This window comes from Castanea sativa, chromosome 5, assembly GCF_040712315.1.
Source record: "Castanea sativa cultivar Marrone di Chiusa Pesio chromosome 5, ASM4071231v1".
NCBI classification, from domain to species: Eukaryota; Viridiplantae; Streptophyta; class Magnoliopsida; order Fagales; family Fagaceae; genus Castanea; species Castanea sativa.
Window position 1 is genome coordinate 20069268 of NC_134017.1, and position 21539 is coordinate 20090806.

Consider the following 21539-nt stretch of genomic DNA (forward strand, 5'->3'; position numbering starts at 1 on the left):
AAAATACTTAGTATTCTCAAAATCTTAGTGTATGTATATGTGTGTAAAACTCCCTCCTTAAGAGTATGCGAAGTGCAAAATTAGGTGGAAGGATCTATGGCTCCAAATTGTTCAAGAAAGCAAAATTGCTCATAAAATGAAAATAAAGGTTTAAATATATTATTATAGAGAAAATTAAAATGTTCAATTTATTTTTTATTTTATGAAAATTAAGTGTCTAACGTACCTACTGTATATATATATCCACAAGTAACTGCATTGCCTTGAAAGTTCTCTTATTAGAAAAATCCTAGACTAAAAATCCTGGAAGTTAGGAGACAAACAGATTCGGGTCTTTGAGCTTTAAGTCATGTGTGTCAGTCATGACTCATGACCCATAAGCATGCAAAGATCCGTTTGTTTTGGGCCAAAATTTGAGCGGTTCATATATTAGAAGTTTAGAACGAGTTCAAAGACCCAGAAGCATGCAAAGAGCCATTTGAATGTTCAATGTTCGAAGAGTGCCAAAATTTGAGCGGTTCATATATTAGAAGTTTAGAACAAGTTCAAAGACCCAGAAGCATGCAAAGAGCCATTTGAATGTTCAATGTTCGAAGAGTCAATCTGGACATTGTTCAAAGACCTTTTTTTTCTTTTGATAACACATTGTTCGAAGACTTGTCTCTCTGTGTCAGTGGCGGCTCCAGGAATTTTTCCCAGGGTGTTCCTTAATAAGTATAAATTACACGATCTAATAAAAAGAAAATTTTATATATTGACAACAACAATCAAAAAACATGTAAATACATAAAATTTACAATTGCCTTTTACGATTTTTCATATTTTGAAATCGTTGCATGATAGTCTCGTTATCAATGCTACAAGCTATATCTTTTTCAATATATACAACCAAGCAATCATTCATCCACTGATCTCTCATTCGATTGCGCAGTTCATTCTTTATATATTTCATTGCTGAAAAACTTCTTTCTACTGTTGCAGTAGCAATAGGAAGGGTCAAAGCTAACTTCACAAGCAAATAGACTAATGGATAAGTCTCATGCTTCCTCGTGCTCACTAACTTTTCAGCAAGTTCACTAACTCCTTGAAGCTCTAAAAACAAGTCATTGTTGCGCATATCAAAAATGAAATTCTGAAGCTGAGAGTCAAGTGCCAAGATATCTGTCCCAGGAAAATCATATGGATAGAACTTTGCTAGATGTATTAACTTTTCCTTATCAAAAGCCACAAATGAATTACTTGGATTCAAGCAAGCCATACAAATTAGCAAATCGGTATTCACCTCTGAAAAACGATTGTTTAGCTCTTGAAGTTGCATATCTATGATTGTGTAGAATAGCTCAACACGATAATGATGTAAATTTGTATTTTGTTGGGTGTTGCGTCGCGGCCTCCCACTAACTACAAATATTTCATCCATGTTCAAGATAGGAATTTCATATGTGGCACCAAATGAAGACACTTCAGTCAATAAAGATGTCCATTCATCATCTCTCATCACTTGCAATCGTTGCTTAGACACTTTAATAAGATCCATAGCATTTACTATATCTTGATTTTTTTTTTGCAATGCTATTGACAACTCATTTGTAATCCCTAAAATGTTTTTCATCAAGTGTAGCGCAAAAACAAATTCAAAAGATAGAATTGACCTCATAATAGATCGAGCTTCAACTTTTTGGTCGGAGAGCCCATCTTCTTCAATAATCTCAAGTACATCAGCAACAGCAGAGAACATCAAAATCAAGTTGAGAATAGTCCCATAATATGATCCCCAACGTGTATCACCAGGACGTTTAAGATTTGTCTCTTGATTCAAACCTTGTCCACTTCTTCGTACACTATTCTTTAAATCTTCTTTAATTTTGTCAAATTGAGCATCTAGAAGAGCATCTCGTCTCTTACAAGAGCTTCCAACAACAGTTACTAAATTACTAACCACATAAAAAAAAATCAGCAATGTTAATGTGATTTTTAGCAACGGCAACAAGTGTCAATTGAAGTTGATGAGCAAAACAATGGACATAAAATGCTAACTTATTCTCTTTCAAAATTAAAGTTTTGAGACCATTGATATCACCTTGCATATTACTAGCTCCGTCATAACCTTGCCCACGTAGTCTCGATAAACTCAAATTATGTTCACAAAGTAAACCTTCAATAGCACATTTAAGTGACAAAGCGGTGGTACTTGCTACATGTACAATACCAAGGAACCACTCTATAATAATTCCTTGTTTGTTCACATAACGAAGAATGAGTGCCATTTGTTCTTTCATTGAGATATCACGTGACTCATCAACTAATATTGAAAAGAACCCATTGCCAAGATCCTCGATGATGGCTTTGGATGTTTCATGTGCAATTGCATTCACCATGCCTTTTTGAATATCAGGATGGGTAAGCTTGCAATTTTTCCAAGTATTTTGCATCACTTCATTGATAGATTCATTGTGATCCCCCAAAAATTGTAGAAGCTCAAGGAAATTTCCTTTATCACTTGAACCTTGAGATTCATCGTGACCACGAAAAGCTAATCCTCGGAATAAAAGGAATCTTACGCAATCAACTATTGCGTTTAATTGAATCCGATATTTAGCTTTATCTTGATTTGATTGCTTAACCAAGACACTTTGAATGTGTTGCTTTTCCTTCTGTAAATCTTCACTCTTCTTGACAGCTTGGTTATGAGTACTATTAACTCCTCCAACATGGGAATCTAACTTCCCAACCTGATTCCAAAGTCTGAATCCCTTCGTTACAAAAGTGTCACTTCCTCCTTGCTTACCAACATCTTTCCCAAATAGGTAGCAATAAAAACAAAATGCTGCATCTTTGGCTATACTATATTCCAACCAATTTCTATTTTCATACCATTCGACTCTAAATCGACGGGGCTTTCCAGAAAAATATGATACCGGGTAATCATGAGGAGGTCGACAAGGGCCTTTTCCTAAATAATATCTTCTTATTTCATCATGATTATTAGGATGATAAGATGATATCTTTTGTCGTAGCCCAGGATCTGAAGGAAGATTTTCTAAGTTAAAGTCAATACGACTTCGCTTAGAAGATGGAGATGAATCTTGCTCAGGAGATGAATCTTGCACAGGAAATGAATCTTGGGTACGTGGTTTTTTTATCAAGTATTTGTCCATAATTCTAGCAAAAGAATAAACAATAAATTATAAGTTTATTTGAAATATCAATAAATTATTAATTATTATTATTTAGTTGTTTCATTAATTTGTTTGTCTTTTATAAATTATAATTTATTATATTATTGTTTCATTAATTATAAGATTATTAATTGTTGTTTAGTCTAACATAATTTAATTTTTTTTGTCTTTTATAATGTATTGATTAATTAAATTATTAACGCTAAAAGACAATCAGAAAATTTCACAAAATCTAGCTACCAATCAGAAAATTTCACAATCACAATTTTACAAATCACAATAACGCTAAAAGACAATTAATGTCTTTGAGTTGAGTCCAATATCAATACACACCAATAGTCCAACACGACAACACCAACACCAACACATTTCAATTTACACACCAATTAACGGATAAGATTCAATCATAAGATAAAGCCAAAAGCAAAATGTCAAATTTAAAAAGTAAAAAAAAATAATAAAGTTAAAGTGTTACTGAGTGCTTGTTTCTTTAAAAAAAAAAAAACAAACAAACAAACAAAACTGAGTGCTGCTGGAATCAGCAGCCAATCACGGATCACCAATTGGTCCAGTCCAACAATGAGACAAGCAGACAAAGTCATAAATTTAATAATGACTAAAGAGAGAGAGAGAGTCATAAATAAAGATTAAAGGCAGGCACACATTTCATTTTCATTCATTTATTCCTATTTCATTTCAGATTTGAGAAAGAATAGAGAGAGTGAGAGACCGAGAGGCGAGAGAGAGACAGAGAGTCAGAGAGAAAAAGAGAGAAAAATACCTGGGATGGTGACGACGACGGTGATGGCGATGGCGACGGCGACGATGAGCGCTGCGACTGGATGTTGCGGAGTTGCGGACCGATCTCCATCTTCGATGCGACGAGAGCGACGAGGCCGATCTCCGATGAGCGACTAGAGCTGGACCGATCTGGCGATCTCTGATGTCTGATGAGCGGCTGGAACCGTGGACGGTGGATCGATCTAGCTTCGAAGGGGAGCGTCGTTGCTCTGTGTCTCCTTTTTAGGTTTGTTTAGCTTTACTAATTTTTTTAATTTTTTTGAGAAGAGCTTTAGAGATGATGTACTGAACTCTGATAACTGATTTGAGGTTTCTGATGGATTTGTAATTTTTTTTTTTTTTGGTTGAGAAACCGTGGATTTGCTTCCTCTGTCTCTGTTGGGCTTGCCGTGGGCAGTGGGCTTGATGTTGGGCTTGCTGTGATCCGTTTGCTCTTACATTTTGCTCTTACATTTTGCTGTGATCTGTCTCTGTTGGGCTTGCTGTGATCCGTTTGCAGTTTGCTCTTACATTTTTTTTTTCTCTGCTACAAATTTTTTTTTTTTCAGATTTTAGTTGAAATTTTTTTTTTTGGGTTTTTTTTTTTGGCTTGAAAGTAGAACAAATATATATATATATTTTTTTAATGTGAGGGTGTTCCTAATTTTAATTGAGGGTGTTCCTATTTTATTTTTTAAGGGTAAAAAAAAAAATTTATATATATAAATTTCAAGTCAAGGTGTTCCTGGGAACACCCTGACCATAACGTGGCGCCGCCACTGCTCTGTGTCCCTAATAGAAGTATGAAACCCCAACGAAACATATTTGAACGTTACAGATAGTACATGGCTTTTCTTTTTCTCAAGTATTTTCTCATATACTACTGTATAATATTCAGTTTTGAAGTATATGGGTAGTTAAGTGCACACGAAAACCCCTATTTTTTATTTAACCAAAAAATATGTTTTAAATAAGAGAATGCGGCATTAATAATATTTTTTTTTCTAAAAAAAGTGAGGGTAAAGATAAAATAAAATAAATAAGAAATTTTTTTTTTTTGTTTTTTTGCTTAATTTTCTTTTATCTCTCTTTTGTGAAACCAAAAAATATGTTTTAAATAAGAGAAAATGGCATTAATAAAAAAAAAAAGTGAGGGTAAAGATAAAATAAAATAAATAAGATTTTTTTTTTTTTTTTTGCTTAATTTTCTTTTATCTCTCTTTTGTGAAACCTTGGGGTTGGGACAGATTCTGTTCTTTGTGCTATAAGTCTTGTGTCATTCTTAACTCATAAAAGCATGCAGAGAGCGTTTGAAGTGGTGTCAGTCATAACACCACTTCACTTGCATTCAGCAAGAAAAAAGAAGGCATGTGGTCCATTTAAACCATTTGATTGTTCAACGTTCCAAAAGTCGTCTATCTCTATCCCTAATAAAAGCATGAGAACCATACGAAACATCCATGATTTTGACAAAATAAGAACAAGTTCTCTTGTAAGTGGCGTAGGGATTGGGTTGGGAATAACAGAAAAACTAAAACAGACAAGCAAATGGTGAAAACTAAAATAGAACATATTTGAAAGTTCGGATTTGTGCTAAAACACAAGAGCTTATTTAGACCCTCAAAATAAAAATTACAACTAGATTGATTTTACTCTAACTTAGACTAAGTGCAGAATAAGAGTAAATAAGCGCAATGAACCGATAACACTACCCTAAGCCATATTCATCCATTATCAACAGTAAAAGGAAAACTTAAAAGTAGAGAAGAGAGATGTAAATACAAGATAACACCGAGATGTGTTATCGAAGAGGAAAACTGAAGAACTCGGTAAAAAACCTCTCCGCAACCCTCCAAGTCAAAATCGATCCATTAGTAAATAAGTTGGAGTACATGAATTACAAAAGACCCTCTGAGCCTAATCTACCCAATGTACATAAACCCTCCAAGCTCCTAGTACCAACGGATATCTCAGAGTCTTGTCTTCACTAGCTTTTCGGATCCTGAAATATGTCCGATTGCATCCGTCAAGCCTCACCGACTTCTTTTGGCAAATTCCCAAAACTTTTCAAATTCCAAAACACTCTTAACACTCTGAAAATGTGTGGGTTGTGTTTGGGTACAAGTCTCTTCTCAAGGTATGACAATGGGAAAGGAAAGGAGAAGAAGCTACAATGATTTCTCACCAAAGGATGAGTAGCTCTCTCTTCAAAAGATGAGTGTGTTGTGTTGTAGAAAGTCTATCTAGGATTTTTCTCTTTGAATAGTCTCTCTTACTTTTGTGGGTAATGAGGGTATGTTTAGTATGGGTAAAGAGTAAGAAAGTCACACTTAAAATCCTCTAGGCAAAGAATTTCGTGGGTACCTCGCGGGTTGGCCCTACTCACGAGACAGTTGCAAAATTGACAGCCTAGCACAACTCTTCAGTTTCCAGCATGTACTTCTCACATGGCCTTTTTGCACGTTACTCTTCTCGCGAACTTCTTGCGAGTTAGTCACGAAACTGCACTGATTCTTCAATTCAAGCTCGATTCTTCACCAACTTAATACTAAACCCAATACAATAAAATCCCACAAAATACAAGGAACAAAATTAAGGCAATTACAACACTTTTTGTCATGGAATAAAGTCAACATAAAACATAGTTGTAAATTACAACTTTACAATATTAAATCGGCATCAAGAACTCATTCAAATCACTCAAAAACAAAATCTCAAGCACAAATCAAAACTGAAACAGTAGCTTCGTTTTTTTTAGGGGAGAAAAAAAAAATTAGAACACACACCTTACGAATTCTGTAATTCTTCTCCCATGATAATTGGGCTACTTGTCCTCCTCCTTCCTTTGAGTGCAAATCCCCAATCAAGAATTGCAGACTAACATGTTGCTTTGAATGGAGCCTTTTTTAGCAGAACCTAAACCCAAAACTTTTTCCCTTCCAATTGAGAGAAAGAGAAAACCTCCGATCATCCAATGTTTTAGGAGTTAAGGCAACTAACGAACATGAAGAATTAGATAAATGAACACCTAGAATCTATTAAATATGATAGTTATGGTGTATTCCCTATATAAATTTAGATACACGGAACAAAATTGGACTTCAATTTCAAATTCTAATTGAACACCTAGAAGGATAATTATGTTGTGGTCCCTACATAAATGTAGACACATGATGTAAAATTGGACTTTAATTTAGAATTCTAATTTGATTTTCTCTGAGTTTTGCCGAGAGAGAGAGAGAGAGAAAGAGAGAGAGAGAATACAACAATGTAGTATACAGGTAATTATTGGGTACTCCCAAAGTACGTATTTATGATACTCCCGGAGTATTTAATAATTTTTCGTAGTATACTTTCACTTACATAATAACGATTAATAAATCCAACTAATTTAATTCATAATGAAATTTTATTGTTCATACAAAATTGACTAATTGAGAAACAACCTTTAAAAGAGTTACAATCAAAATTTGAAAATTCGGTCCTTTATTTTTTTGTTTTATTTAATAATAATAATAATATTATTATTATTATTATTATTATTATTATTTTGGTATAAACTATACATGCTCCTGTAATATTGAATTCCCAGTGATGGTTCCAGGAATAGCATATGCAATATTGTTAACCATCTATGTTGTCTCACACAAAGATGGAGCCAGAACTTTGAGTTAGGGGGATGGCTTTACTGTTCACTATGTGCAACAGCTTCAACCTCTGACTCTACCACTACTTAACTGCTAAGGCGTTTTTTTTTTTTTTTTTTTTTTGGTAAAAAAAAAATTATTTTTTTTTAGAAGTTTTTTAAAGGATATGGTTGTTTATTTTGGATAAAATTGGTTTATTGGATTTAATTTTTTTTAGTTTTACTATTGGTAATTTTGTTGTTGAGCTAATTTTTTTTGGGCTTGTATATTTTGTTCTAGATTTTAGATCTATAAATTTTGTTATGGTCACTAAAATGAGGAAAATGCTAAAGTTACAAACTTTTTTTATAAATTTCAGAGCTAATATGCTGTTATTACTAAGTAAAAAAAATTATGTAAGTAGTTGACTCATATGTGAACTAATATGAATTTGCTACCAAAACAGTTTGTAAAAATATTTGTGAGTATAACATTACTCTTAAAATAATCAATGATATTGTTTAAGGGGAGTAAAATGTAATTTTATAAAATAAAATTACTAAAATTAGTACATATATATATGATAATATTTTTGAAAAAAAAAATTAGGGGGGTCATTGCCCCTCCTAATCCAACAGTGGCTCCATCCTTGGTCTTGCAAGCAAAGAAACAAAAGCATCATTACACTGTTCATCCCTTTTTTTTCTTTTTTCTTTTTATGTATCAAGACACATTAAATGAGTAGCACGCGCTTTGCAAAGTTTGATATTAGAGTTGTCATTAGGAATAGGGGGCTCGAGTTATAACGTAAAGCATGAAATGGCATGTGTATAATAGGTTCCCCAAAGAAGGGGAAAAAAATTCACCAAATGGAAGAGAATAGATGCTATCGAAGGCAGAGTTTGTTGTATTATAGCATTTATTGTATCAAATATGTCTAGTTAGTTAACTTTTAGGTAAGTTCAATCAATTGAAACACCTAGCTGAACCCAGATGGTTAGCTTTACCTATCACAACTGGGCTAGAACAATTTGGCTAAAAATTAAATCAGTTACTGCTATGTTTGGAAGTTTGGAGCGAGAGGAGAGTAGTGAGGAGGAGAATAGAGAAGAATAGTTATCCTCCGACTCATTTGGATGTTTTTAAAATTAAGTAAGAGGGAGGGAAATAATTAGTCTTTCTTCATAATTTGTAATTTTGTTAATACAGTAAGGGTAAATTTGGTAATTTATTTGGTCTAGTATTTCTATACTCTACTCTCCTTCCAAATCTTTCCAATTTTGGGCAATTTAAAATTAGAGATTAGAAGTAGTTAGAACCCCTCCAAATTCCTCCCCCTCCTCTCTTAAAAAGTATCCCAATAAGGTGATTTAATTTACTCTCCCTCTCTTTACTCTACTCCCCTCTACTCCTCATCCATCCAAACAGGCTATAAGTCTCATGTGAATCAATGATTCTTCTCATTGTTTATAACAAGAAGAAAGATAATTGTGATCAAGAATATATATATTTGCAATTATCAAGACTTCTAATAAAAACATTAGAAATAGGGATACATCCTAACTAGTCATAATCGAGAAAAGCCCTTATCAATTATCACACAGACATATATATATATATATATATATATATATATATATATATATACATACTTTCTTTTTCTTTTTTTTAATGAGATGGCTTATATATACATACTATTTTCTAGTATTTATCTTGGTTTCATAACAGAAACCGTGACATTATTTACAGAACAGCTTTCTGCCTTAATTTCAGAAACCTGATACTCTTCCACAAATGTGTTAATAAAAAAAACAGGTTGCTTTGGAGGAGATAGTTGAAGAGTTTCATTTGATAGCATAGAAACAACATTCAGCATGGTCGGTCTATCTGTTGCTTGGTCTTGTACGCATAAGAGACCAACATGAATGCATCTTGATACTTCATATAGACTGCATGAGTCATCTAATATTGTTGGGTCAATTAGCTCCAAATCTTTACCTTCATTCCATAATTTCCATGCCTGATACAAGTCCAGTTATACAAACATTATTAACTATTGAGTTCAAAATTCCATGTATAAAACTTAAGAAAGGTCAAATGAAAAACTTACATATTCTATAAGGTTGAGTGGATGATCAGAATGATAACGACTATTATTTTTCTTGCCACTCACAATTTCTAATAGGAAAACTCCAAAGCTAAATACATCAGTTTTAATTGAAACAACACCGTTCATGGCATACTCTGGGGACATATAACCACTGAAATAACAATTAACCAATGAACTTTAGTGTATAAACAAGCACATACATGCTCACAAATAGAGTTAATTAGATTGTACTTGCTTGAAATGCAATGAATACTTACTATGTTCCAACAACTCTATTTGTGTTTTCTTCTGATTCTTTCAACCCAAATATTCTAGCTAACCCAAAATCAGATATTTTTGGATTCATCTCTTCATCAAGTAGAATGTTGCTAGCTTTTAAGTCTCGGTGAACAATTCTTAGTCTTGAATATTTGTGGAGATAAACAAGTCCTTGAGCAATGCCTTCAATGATATTGAAGCGTGTTTTCCAATTTAATATGCACTTTTTAGTAGGATCTGACTCATTTTACCAAAAAAATAGCCAGAAAATGATAAGTATTGATTGAATCTTTATAATATAAAAAGGAATATATATCATCACTTAACCAAATTTTCCTAGTAATGGACATATGTCTTACCAAATAGGAAGATGTCTAAGCTTTTGTTGGGCATGTATTCATAGATTAGCATATTTTCTTCTTCTTGAATGCAAAATCCTAAAAGTCTTACGAGATTAGTGTGTTGGAGTTTGGCAATGAGAATAACTTCATTCTTGAATTCTAACAATCCTTGTCCAGAACTTTTTGAAAGTCTCTTTATTGCTATTTCTCGTCCATCGGCTAATTTTCCCTGAAAGTAAATTGCATTAGTCATATTTTACTCTCATTATCTTAATTCAAGATGTACTTTCATTTTTTTAACTTTCTAGAAAGTTTCTAGCTAGCCCTTGGGCTTACTCAAAGTGCTAATTCATTAATCGGATTAATTGGATTAACTAGACTAAGTCTTGAGTTCAAATTTTATCCCAAAAAAAAAGAAAAGGAGAGAGAATTAGGTTAAGTTAGGTCTTAGATTCAAATGGTTATCATAAAGAAATCCATAAGTATAAAAGTACAACAAAGTTTACAAGATTTGTCACCACTACAAAAATGGCTGGTTGTAATTGTTGTACAATAAAAATAATGTTGGTAAGGATCCCAATAATAAAAATGATGTTGTGCTAATCAAAATCTATCACCTCACCAAGCAGTAAAATTTGTTATATTTATACGTTTTAGTAATGTTGTAAAGAAATGGATAGAGAATTGACAGGCCTTACCTTATAAACTGGTCCAAAACCACCCTCTCCTAATTTATTTTCAGTTGAGAAATTACTTGTAGCAATAGTAATGCTTTCAAAGCTAAAGACATGCAACTCATGGCTAGTTTGCCCACCGTTGTTTTGATTCTTCGCGTTGTCATGTACAGTGGAAGGTATTGTATTACCTCCAAGTTCTTGAATGAGAATATTTTGTTTCCTTTTTCTCTCCCCTAATTAACATAAATGCAAAGTATTAATTGAAAGTTTGTTACTACTTGATCAACAGCAATATATTTAACAAAATCTATAGCAAGAGCATTGATTACCTTCCGCTACGCGTTTTTTATTTATTTTTGCGTAGCATAAGAAGAAGAACAAGATGATAATGACGACTCCTACTGCCACAATGAGCCATATCCACCACCTGTTTGGCTTTGCTGCATTGACAAACTTTGCTGCATTGACGAACAAATTTTTACCATTCTACTAGCAATGGTATTTTTGTTCGTTTTTCTTCTTCTAATCATTTACTATGCATTAAGATGCATGTATTGTTTGTGCTTTATTAAGATTGAATGAATATATTGCATTAAGCTTAAAGTGAATTACAAGCTCTGTTTGTTTATATACTAAGTTAGTAACAGACTTAGACGGAAAATAGTAATAAACTAGCAACAACTATAATGTAGCATAGCAAACTCCAAGTCAGCTTCCCAGGTGGTAACTGACTCCACTATAAGATTATTCCTATGTAGGGGGCCGGAGCCAAGAATTTTTGTTCAGAGGTTCAAGTTGCGGCACTAATATATTTATCAAGACAACCCCTCACACACACATATACACACAAACACTTTTTCATTTGATAAATTATATATATACACACACCCAACAAAAAAAAAAATTGCATAGTATTTTCAATCAAAAATATGTTTGATGATGATCTTTCATAAAATAAAATTCATTTTTAGTGTGAAATTCTTTAAAAGTTTCATTTTCAATACCAATTATCATATTTTATACTAAAATAAGTAAAAAATCTTTTAACTGAACTAATGAAATTTTTAAAAACATGATTAATCAAAAACTTGGAGGAATAAGTTATGCTTTAAACATATTTGAAGTTATCTTGTTCTAACCTATTATGTGGCAACTAAAGAGACATTTCATGTATAGTTTTGGTAATAAGATTTTTCTAATAAGTCAATGACTTGTTAATCGTCATATAATGGGTTAAAAAAGATAAATTCAAACATGTTCGGTGCCAAACTTTATCAAATATTTAACAGAGTTAAGAGCACATTTTACAATAAAAAATAAAATTGCAAAAAATAAAGTTATGTTTCTATAACTATTAGACTAATTTTTTTTAAGAGTATCATTGGATTAATTCAAATATTTGGAGGGGCTAACTCTTATTTTTGTTGGCTAAATTTTGAAAACATTAAAATAATTATATATATAGGAAAATTCAAAATGTTGGGCCATGTACATGGCTCCGTCCCTGTCTATACTACCTGCCGTTTGTATTTAAATTTACAAAACTACATGTCATATAAGCTCTCCTAACAAGCGTTGACATAATGATCCTTCAAATCTTCTGAAATTCTCTTATATATATATATATATATATATATATATATGTGTGTGTGTGTGTGTTTTTTTTAAGTTAGGACTAGGACTCTATGGTAATTATTATATGACGATAACTTTTGTTTAATTTCATCTCATTGTTTTAGTTTATTTCGTAAATTTGGATGATTCTCAAGCCTCTCAAGATAAAACTTAGGGCTATTGATCTACTAGTTAAAAAATCAATAGAGTTGATTTTATCTGTTTTCTACAAAGGTCTTTAGTAAGCATCTAGATTATCAAACCTACACATCAAAGTCATGTTCTTAGCACATGTTCTACATCAATTATAAGCAAGAAATATGATAAATTAATTCAGCTTGAATTTGTCTTACCTTCGGATTCGAGGAAGTATACTTTCGGCGCATTCAAATCCATTTCAAATTTTGGCATGGTGGTCCAAACATTACAGCCGGTGCCATCTTTCTTTGTAGGCTCAAAGGCAACACAAGAACAAATTGTCACGCATTTGTCTTCACAATCCACATGGGTCAGGTTGTCATCCGCATGAAACTCGTATCCATCAGTATCCACAAAGTAACCTGAACGTTCAGCAAATGTAATATGATCGCTCCTGCACCCCGGAAGCTTTTTCTTCACACATCCTTGATTATCTGAAGCAAGGGAAGGAAAACTACATTGAACAAGCAACCTTTCACCTAAATAAAGCTTTCCCAAGTAATCTATCCTTAACCGTGGGAACGTTTTGATGTCTTTATTTGCCGAATAGTTGAAGTATGTTTCATTCTCATTCGATATCTTTGAAAAGGCGTATGAGGAACCTCTTTGATCTTGTAAAGTGAATCCATTTATTGGCTTGTGCTGGTAACCCTCATCTTGCGAAAACCCACCTGTCCAATACTCCTCGTCGTGCTGCATGATGTTGAACTCATTTCCAGGTATAGAGTCCACGTTCATGCCAAAAGTAAAGGCCCCTGTGTCAGGTACCACATCACTTCTCCATGATTTTAGAGACCAAGTTTGTTCACTTTTTGTGCTGAATCCCAATTTCATTCCTGGCAGAAGTGTATCAGTGGGATAATCAAAGCTTTGCCACAAATCCCTCTTCACAGTTCCATCTGAATTCAGTTCATGAAGTACAAAGTTACCAGTATCAAGTAGAACAGCACTACAATTACTGGCTTCTTGTCCTGGATATAGTGAAATAGGAGGACCCATTTTGCTGTATGAAATATTCAAACTCCCATAGTCATCAACAATAAGACTTGCAGAATTGCCAAACAGTGGAGCATTTGGATTGGCAACCCACACTACATTCGTGGGGGAGTCACCATCGTACCATATTCCTAAGTACGAATTGTTACTTGTAAGGTTGAAGAATCCTAATCTAAACTTTCCATCAGCTGAAACTAATTCATCTCCATCTTTGAGCTCCTGTCGTTGCACTAATGTGTTTCGCTGCTGGGAAGAAGATAGACCCAGGAAGAGTAGCAGACATAAAAAATTGGGGATAAATTTTCGTGCTATGCTTGCCATGAAAGACAGCCTCTGATTCTTTTTGGTAATTAGCTAAGGTGCAGAAATGTGTTTGTTCACTGAGTACACAATGACGGTAATTTTTTTTTGATGAACAACACAATGACGGTAATTAAAGAAACGGTTTGGGAGGCTTTAATTGCGAATGGTACGTATGTGGTTCATATTCTTCTAATAAATTATGGTATAAGGTCATAGTCCCGGTACTAATCAGCCGCCTATCGTTTGAAATTTTCAACTTATTAAAGGATTGATTGGGTTCAACTGCCAGGCTCAATCATGCACTTGAGAGGGCCCTCAAATTTTAACCAATCCATAAATTTAGGATCCCAAAAATTTTCACAAAAGTTTTTTCTAACTCTGTTCTAAATTGTTGGTCCTATTTAAAAAACTTAATTTTTTTTTTTTTGAAGGGAACATTAAAATTATGGGAGATAGTTTGTGTTTAATAAACACGACTTTCCACTTCAAGTCAAGATTTCAATTGCTTTTGTTTTGATGGAGTGTGTAAAACTCTATAAAATAGTTTGTGTGTAATAACTAATGCACACTAATTTTTAACAAATTAAGATGGGGAGTGGGGCTGCAGAGGACCAAAGATTTTTTTTTTATTAATTTTTTTTATATAAAGAGTAATCGTGAGACTACGTGTACGTATCTCTTAGTATTTTTTTATTTTTTAAATAAAATTTCACATTCTTTTTGTGGATAATGAATAAAATTTTGCCTTAAATTTCTTTAATTCTTTATATAAAATTTTATATATACTCTTAGAGTTCATGTTCACACTTTCACCCCTTAAAGTTTGGAAGTGTTTAGATTTTACACTCCTGGATTATGAAACTTCAGAGTATCAAATCTAAATACTTCAAAACATTAGGGAGTAAAATCCAAACATCTTTAAAATTTAAAGAGTAAAATTCAAATTCGAAAATTTCAGAGTGTAAAATCCCAACACCTAAAAACTTTAGGGGTATAATTTGCAATTTACCATTTATTTAATTTTCTCTTTGGTTTTCATATTGGTATTTAATATCTTAATTGTTATAAAAACAATTTTTGATAAATATAAAATCAAAATGCTAGGACAGCCCAACCATTCACGAAACTTAAGTCATTGCCTAAGGCCCCCTCTATAGGCTAATATGATATATCTATATTTATTTGTCTTAACATTTTAATTAAGGCTTGCTTCACCCAAAAACAAAAAACAATTAGGCTCTCTTTATTTTCCAATAGAATGCATTGTGTACTAAAAAGACCCCCATTGTATCCAAAACAGGAAAGGTTTTTTTGTTTTTTATTAAAACGTGAAGAGAGAAGATTAAATGTTAAAAACAAAAAGAAACAAAGATACCCCTCATGTATGAAATTATTCACACTCAATAAGGCTAGAACCTAGAGGTGAAATTGTCAAATTGACCGACCCCTTTTCCTCATGTTAATGGATTCCATTCCAAGTCTTCACCTTTGTTCTGTTGAACACTTTCTATCTATATCCTTTCTAAAAGGAAACTAAAACCCTGTCAATATTCAAAAGCTGTCCCCACTTCTTGTAGCAAATAAAAAAATTGTCATTCACTAATTTCACTTCAAGAAGCAAATTTTACTTGGTGTATATATTAAGGATTGTAAGTCTTAGTAGAATTTAATTCATTAGTTAAAAAGAAAAATCATATATTTCACCTAGGGTTCACCTTTTTTTTAGTATTTAATATAGAGAAATGCTAATATTTACAATATTTTCATCTCACTTTCACAGCAAATATTTAGTGTCAGGTTGTTACAGTTGTTATTGCCTTATTGGTGAGGTTAAAAAGTAATTCAATGATAGGTTTAAAAAATCGTGGACTTATAAGTTATCACTTAACTTTTTTTAACATATATAAAATACATTAAGACTGCCTTGGCCCTTGACTTTCAGTCAAGGTTTATTACTTGGATTGGAGGGAACAATTTTTCCATTTGGCAAGTTTGCACCGAATTGATTCAGCAAGTAAAAAACAAATATAAAGTCCAAGTTGATTTTACATCTGTGGAAAGATATTCTTGACATAATTGAAAATTTCCATACAGGCCCGTGAAACCAGGCCAGCTATTAACGGGAAGCTACACGTTTTGTCTTCTTATCTCAAAAATTAAGGAACTTAATTAAGTGGATAATTTTCCAGATAAATTTCTATTATCTCTCTCTCATTTTTTCAATTATCCCTTTATTTCTTTTAATTTTCTCATTCAGGTAAAGTATGTTATTAATTATTACCATTAAATGTGCAAAGAAAAATAAAAAGCAATTTCTCTTTTCTCTTTTCTTTTTTCTTTTTCTTTTTTTACCTTCTTTCTAAATATTTTGCACCCATGACCCATCCGTTGGCAAAGAAAAAAAAAATCATTAGGGTTTTGGGAATAATATTCTTAGCATATTAATTTCTAAGTTTTTTTTTTTTTTTTATTGAGCTGGATTTTTAGATATTATTAAGGTCATATTAGCTGAATATATTAGTAGAAATATTCAAAGGTCATATTAGTTGAATAATTTCTATGCAAATATAACTAATTTCAAACCATTAGGTCTAACTGTCTTAACTGCTAGAGGACACAATATGTGTTAGATATTTTTTAATTGAGCCGAATGTTTCGCATCTTTAAAATTATTTTATTAAAAAAATAACAAAAAAATCTATTATTAAATAAATGAATGCTTAATGTTTACATCAAACAGTCGGCTAAGAAAGCTCAACTATTCTAGGATTGTCAATACGTGTTATTAGTGCTAAGAAAGCTTAGCCTAGAATCCCCCAATTTCATGCAATTTGATTATTCTTCCAGCACAAATCCAACTCTAATGCTTAAATATGTAATTAAAGTGCACGGATGGGTTCAATGTCTCAACAAGTTATTAATTTTCTACCCCAAAATATATTTTACTACATCACCCCTCCCTAAGTTTTCAACCCTAAAGTTTAAATAATTTTTTTTTTTTGATGAAATAAAATCTAAATATTGGTTGTTCTATCTTCTATGAATGCATCAAAAAACACAAATAGAGGGCTTGGCTTAAAAAATTTAATAAAAAAATGGTAGGTTTTAATAAATACAATTTTCCTTTTTTTTTTGTTCATTGCAGAATTTATTGATTTTAATTACTTGAAATGTGATTATTTTATTCAATGCACCTATTATCACATCGCACCTATTATTTGTTTCTACCCAAAATTATTTTATTCAATGCACCTATTAATTACTTGAAATGTGATTAAAAAAGGGCCCACTCTATCCCACGTTTACACCTCTATACCTATTCTCACATCGCATCATTTTGAACAAAATTTATCATCTTCTCCACACACATTCACTGGTTTACTCCTTTGCACCTATTATCACGTGGATTGATCAAGGAAGTCAATACCGTACCGGAGGCTGTACCGGTTTGGCCACCGGTACGATATATTTCGGATACCGGTCAATACCGGTGTATCGTTTCGGGTTTACCGCTATTTTATATATATATATATATACACACACACACACATACCAAAATCTCTAGAACCATGTTTATAAATATATAATATTTCACTTATATTATAGTAAATATAAAATTTTATTATAAAACATTACCTCAATTCAAAACAAATTATTCATAGTTTTAGACTTTAGTATCAAATAAAAGAAAAAAAACACAATATAAAAAATAGAAAACTTAGTTGTTCATTGCATACTAAGAAAACAAATAATACTAAGAAGTTAATGTAAATAAGTTACCATTATGCCTTTACAAAAATTCAAAAATTACAAAACTAAAAAAAAAGTTTTTTTCTGTACCAACCGGTACGCCCGGTACCGGCCGGTATTGCCCAAAATTGGCCGATATGGCCGGTACGCGACCGGTACGGCCGGTATTTTTTTTGGTACAATATAGAAGTGTACCGGTACCGATGCCCTGACCGGTACGGTATGTACCGGCCGGTACGGCCGGTACCAGTACGGTATCGGCCACACTGGGATTGATGCGGTACATCAATCCACTTTTGTTACTTCCTTACATTTTTTTTAAAAACAAATTAATTAGTATTTCTCTTAAAAAATTCAATTAGTTTCAACTTTAGATTTTTACCGGTTGATTTGAAAAGCTAAAAAATAATAATAAGATAGAATTGGTCCTTTTTATTCTAAGTAGGATATGTAATTTGTATATTTTGGGTATCAGTAATTGTTATAATTGCATTTCATAAACAAGTTTTTCAAAATTAAAATTAATAAAAATACTATTTAGCCCCCTAGGGGCATGGTGTGTTGGTAAGAGTCTCAGACTTGATCACACTTGCGAGTCTAGGAGTTGCCGAGCTCAAGTTGTGCGCTTCGCAAAAATGCTGTGCTACGACGCGGATAGCTCTACCGTGCCCAAGGGTGCCCCATGCCAGCTATAGCTGGTTTAAATGGGCAGGGTCAATGATCACACATGTAAAGCCCTTTTTTCGTTCATAAAAAATTAAAAATAATAAAAATACTAATTAGGATTGATTATAACAAAAAAAAGATTAAGTAGATTAGTCATGTTATCAATAAAAAATGAAACATTAGCAGAACTTGAATACAAAAAGTTTAATAATTTTGCATTTCAAAAATCAAGAAAAATAGATACTAAATGAAAATAAATAAATATATTATTTAAATATAAGAAAAGGCTTTGTTGCCCCAAAATTGATTGAGTCGCCCTTTTGTTGCTTAACCTCATAGATGGTTTTTTTTTTTTTTCTAGTTTAATTGTAAACTTTTTTTTTTGGTCTAATTCATTGAGTAATATATTAAATTTGTTTTTATTTTTGCGTTGTGACTTTTAGATACTTTTATGGTTAAGTGAAGTTGTATTGTATTACTTTACCTAGTACATGTTTCAATCTCAACAGAAGAAAAGAACAGAAATTTTTTTAATTAATGTTTAAATATAAGAAAATGAGTCAGCAATAAGTTGAAGTTATATTTGATGTAACTTTAAGTAATGTTAAACAATTTTTTTTTTTTAATCAAAAGCAAATGGTTACAAATTCACAATCGGATTATATTTTCTTTCTAAATCTTCCATGTTTGCAAAATTTTAAGATGATCAGGGATAAAAACTATCTTAAATATAAAATGTTTAAACTTCTAACTTTTTTTATTAAAATTATGAACAAAATATGATTTTATAAATTTAATAGTAAATAATATTTGATTGACATAAAATTTGGTATGCATATTAAGTACATAGAGAAAATGTAATCTAACAATAAGACTTTTAAAATATTAATTCAATAAAAAGTTGTTAAATGGTAGAGTAATTCTTAAAATTACTCTGTGTAACTTTATCTTTTCCTTAAAAGAATAATAAACTTGAGCAGCATGACCTGGAAACGCCATTATTTAGATTTATGACCCCTTTGCTGTTTGAAATTTTCAAGCTCCCATAGCCGTCAATAGTAAGACTTATAGAGTTGCCAAACATTGGAGCGTCTGGTTGGCAACCCATGCTACATTCGTGAGGCGATCACAATCGTACCATATATTCTAAGTTGGAAATTGTTACTTGTAAGGTTGAAGAATCCTAATCCTAAACTTATCAGCCGCCAATGTTGAATATATATGATTGATGTAAGCCAAGAATTGTTTGGAAATTGCCTCAAATTCCTTTACATGAAAAAAACAAAACAAAAAAACAAAGCAAAAGCTATTTATTGGAGTGGAAGAAAAGAATATTCCTTGTTAAAGATTGTCTTCATTGCAAGGGAGTCAAATTGTATCGGAAGCTGTTTCAGTTTCGTCAAGGGAACAAAATATATCGATACTGGTTAATACCGATATACTGTTTTGGAAATACCCGATATATATATATATATATATATATATATATATATATATATATGTTTGTATTTATTTATTTATTTTTATGTCTATAAATATTGAATTTAAAATCCACATATTTTACAAGTCTAAATATTAGCCTAAGTACATTTATCAATATATTAGCCTAAATAACATTTTTTTTATATAAAAAAAAAATCCAAATTTTTTTTTCAATTTTTTTATTGTATTGGTCAAAATGCCAATACTAGATGATATATCCGAAATATGCCATGTACAGAGCAGTACAACCTAGTATTCATTTTTTCCCGATAAATTTTAGAGGATTACTAGTATGAAATATTTCCCTAGTATAGCCAATACATGTGCGGTATTAACTTCCCTAATTCATTATCCATCAAGGAATAAGAATTAAAAGTCTTATAAATAGAAAATGCTATAAATGATTTAAAGACTTGGGCAAAATACCCTTACTTGGGATAAGGGAAAGAATAATATAAACCAAGAGATAATACAATAAAATTTTCGCTTGGAAGGTAGCACAAGGAGAGAAACAATAAAGTTTGGGATTTCTTTAGAAAAGTATTTTAAAGTGCACAAATTAAGGAGATGATATTGACAACAAGGTGCTCTCTATGTGTGTGAGTGCAAAGAAAAGTGTAGGGACTTGGGCCCGGATGATCTGGAATGGCCCGTGTGACCAAGCCCAACACTGTGGGGATAGGATCAGTCCACTGGTAAATATGCAGGAGTCTAAGGATTAGCATTCGAGGGAAACCTATTGTGTTCGAGCCAAGTCAAGCCCAATACTAACTAATAAGCTAGGGGGAAACTAACGAGGGGACGGTCAAATTCAGGTCGGTAACCAAGCACTATTAATGCCTTTGGGAAACTCGCTATTGAACATTATTTGGCGTCTGAAACAAGTTCCAAGAGAATCCTTAGAAGTCGTGATGATTCCTTGGGATTCTGGCAAAAGTGGAAATGTATGTGAAGTGGTGAAATGATAATGATGAGTGCCCCACTAATGAGAGATTATAAAAGGGATAAGGAGGCAAACAAGAAGGGTTGGTTGAAAAACACAGGGAAAACACGGGGAAACACTGGGAAAAAGGGGTAGACGCAAGGAAAGGGGGATATACACACAAAGGGGAAGGGAGTGTGAGTACACTAGGTGGGAGAAGAATACAGCTTGGACTATCTATGTGAAACTTGGAGCTCTACTTGTAGGATTGCAAGAAAGCCCACAAATAAATAAATTTGGGTCCAAATCCTTCACATAGTATTATAGCCTAAGGAGATTTGGGGACCACAAAAAGTAAGGAAATTTTTCTTTAGTTGTGAAATATACACAAAGGAAGATAAATTTGGAGTTTTCTTGAGGGAGAAATTTTTGGGCGTTACAATCACAGAAAGTTATTGTATTCAAAGGGATTGAAGATCTATAATTAATTTTATTATAGTGGATATTTATTTGAATTATGGAGTTTGTCCCGCAGTTTCTCTTTTCGAAGAGAAATGGTCTAAATGTAAATTTTTGTGTTTTTGTGTTTGATTGATATTTTGGCTATGTAATTTTTTGTGATAATGTATTTAGTGAT

The 21539-nt window shown here is 32.2% G+C and overlaps 2 protein-coding genes across 3 annotated transcripts; both read right to left on the reverse strand.

Annotated features, from left to right (window-relative positions):
- Nucleotides 1-534: 534 nt before the first annotated feature.
- On the reverse strand, nt 535-3158 carry LOC142634885 (uncharacterized). Its single transcript, XM_075809134.1, has 4 exons — nt 2081-3158; nt 1676-1926; nt 1008-1513; nt 535-706 (listed from the first exon to the last, which is right to left on the reverse strand). The coding sequence occupies exons 1-4, from the start codon at nt 3156-3158 to the stop codon at nt 535-537; spliced, it is 2007 nt and encodes a 668-aa protein (XP_075665249.1).
- A 6087-nt stretch (nt 3159-9245) lies between these two features.
- LOC142636815 (G-type lectin S-receptor-like serine/threonine-protein kinase CES101) lies at nt 9246-14157 on the reverse strand. Of its 2 annotated transcripts, none has more exons than XM_075811116.1 (7): nt 12939-14157; nt 11301-11429; nt 10993-11204; nt 10313-10523; nt 9953-10190; nt 9696-9846; nt 9246-9605 (listed from the first exon to the last, which is right to left on the reverse strand). In XM_075811116.1, the coding sequence occupies exons 1-7, from the start codon at nt 14098-14100 to the stop codon at nt 9294-9296; spliced, it is 2415 nt and encodes an 804-aa protein (XP_075667231.1). In that variant the 5' UTR covers nt 14101-14157; the 3' UTR covers nt 9246-9293. The 2 variants fall into 2 exon arrangements, with proteins under 2 accessions (XP_075667231.1, XP_075667230.1); XM_075811115.1 differs by having other exon boundaries at nt 9953-10136; nt 12939-14132.
- Between the last annotated feature and the right edge of the window lie 7382 nt (nt 14158-21539).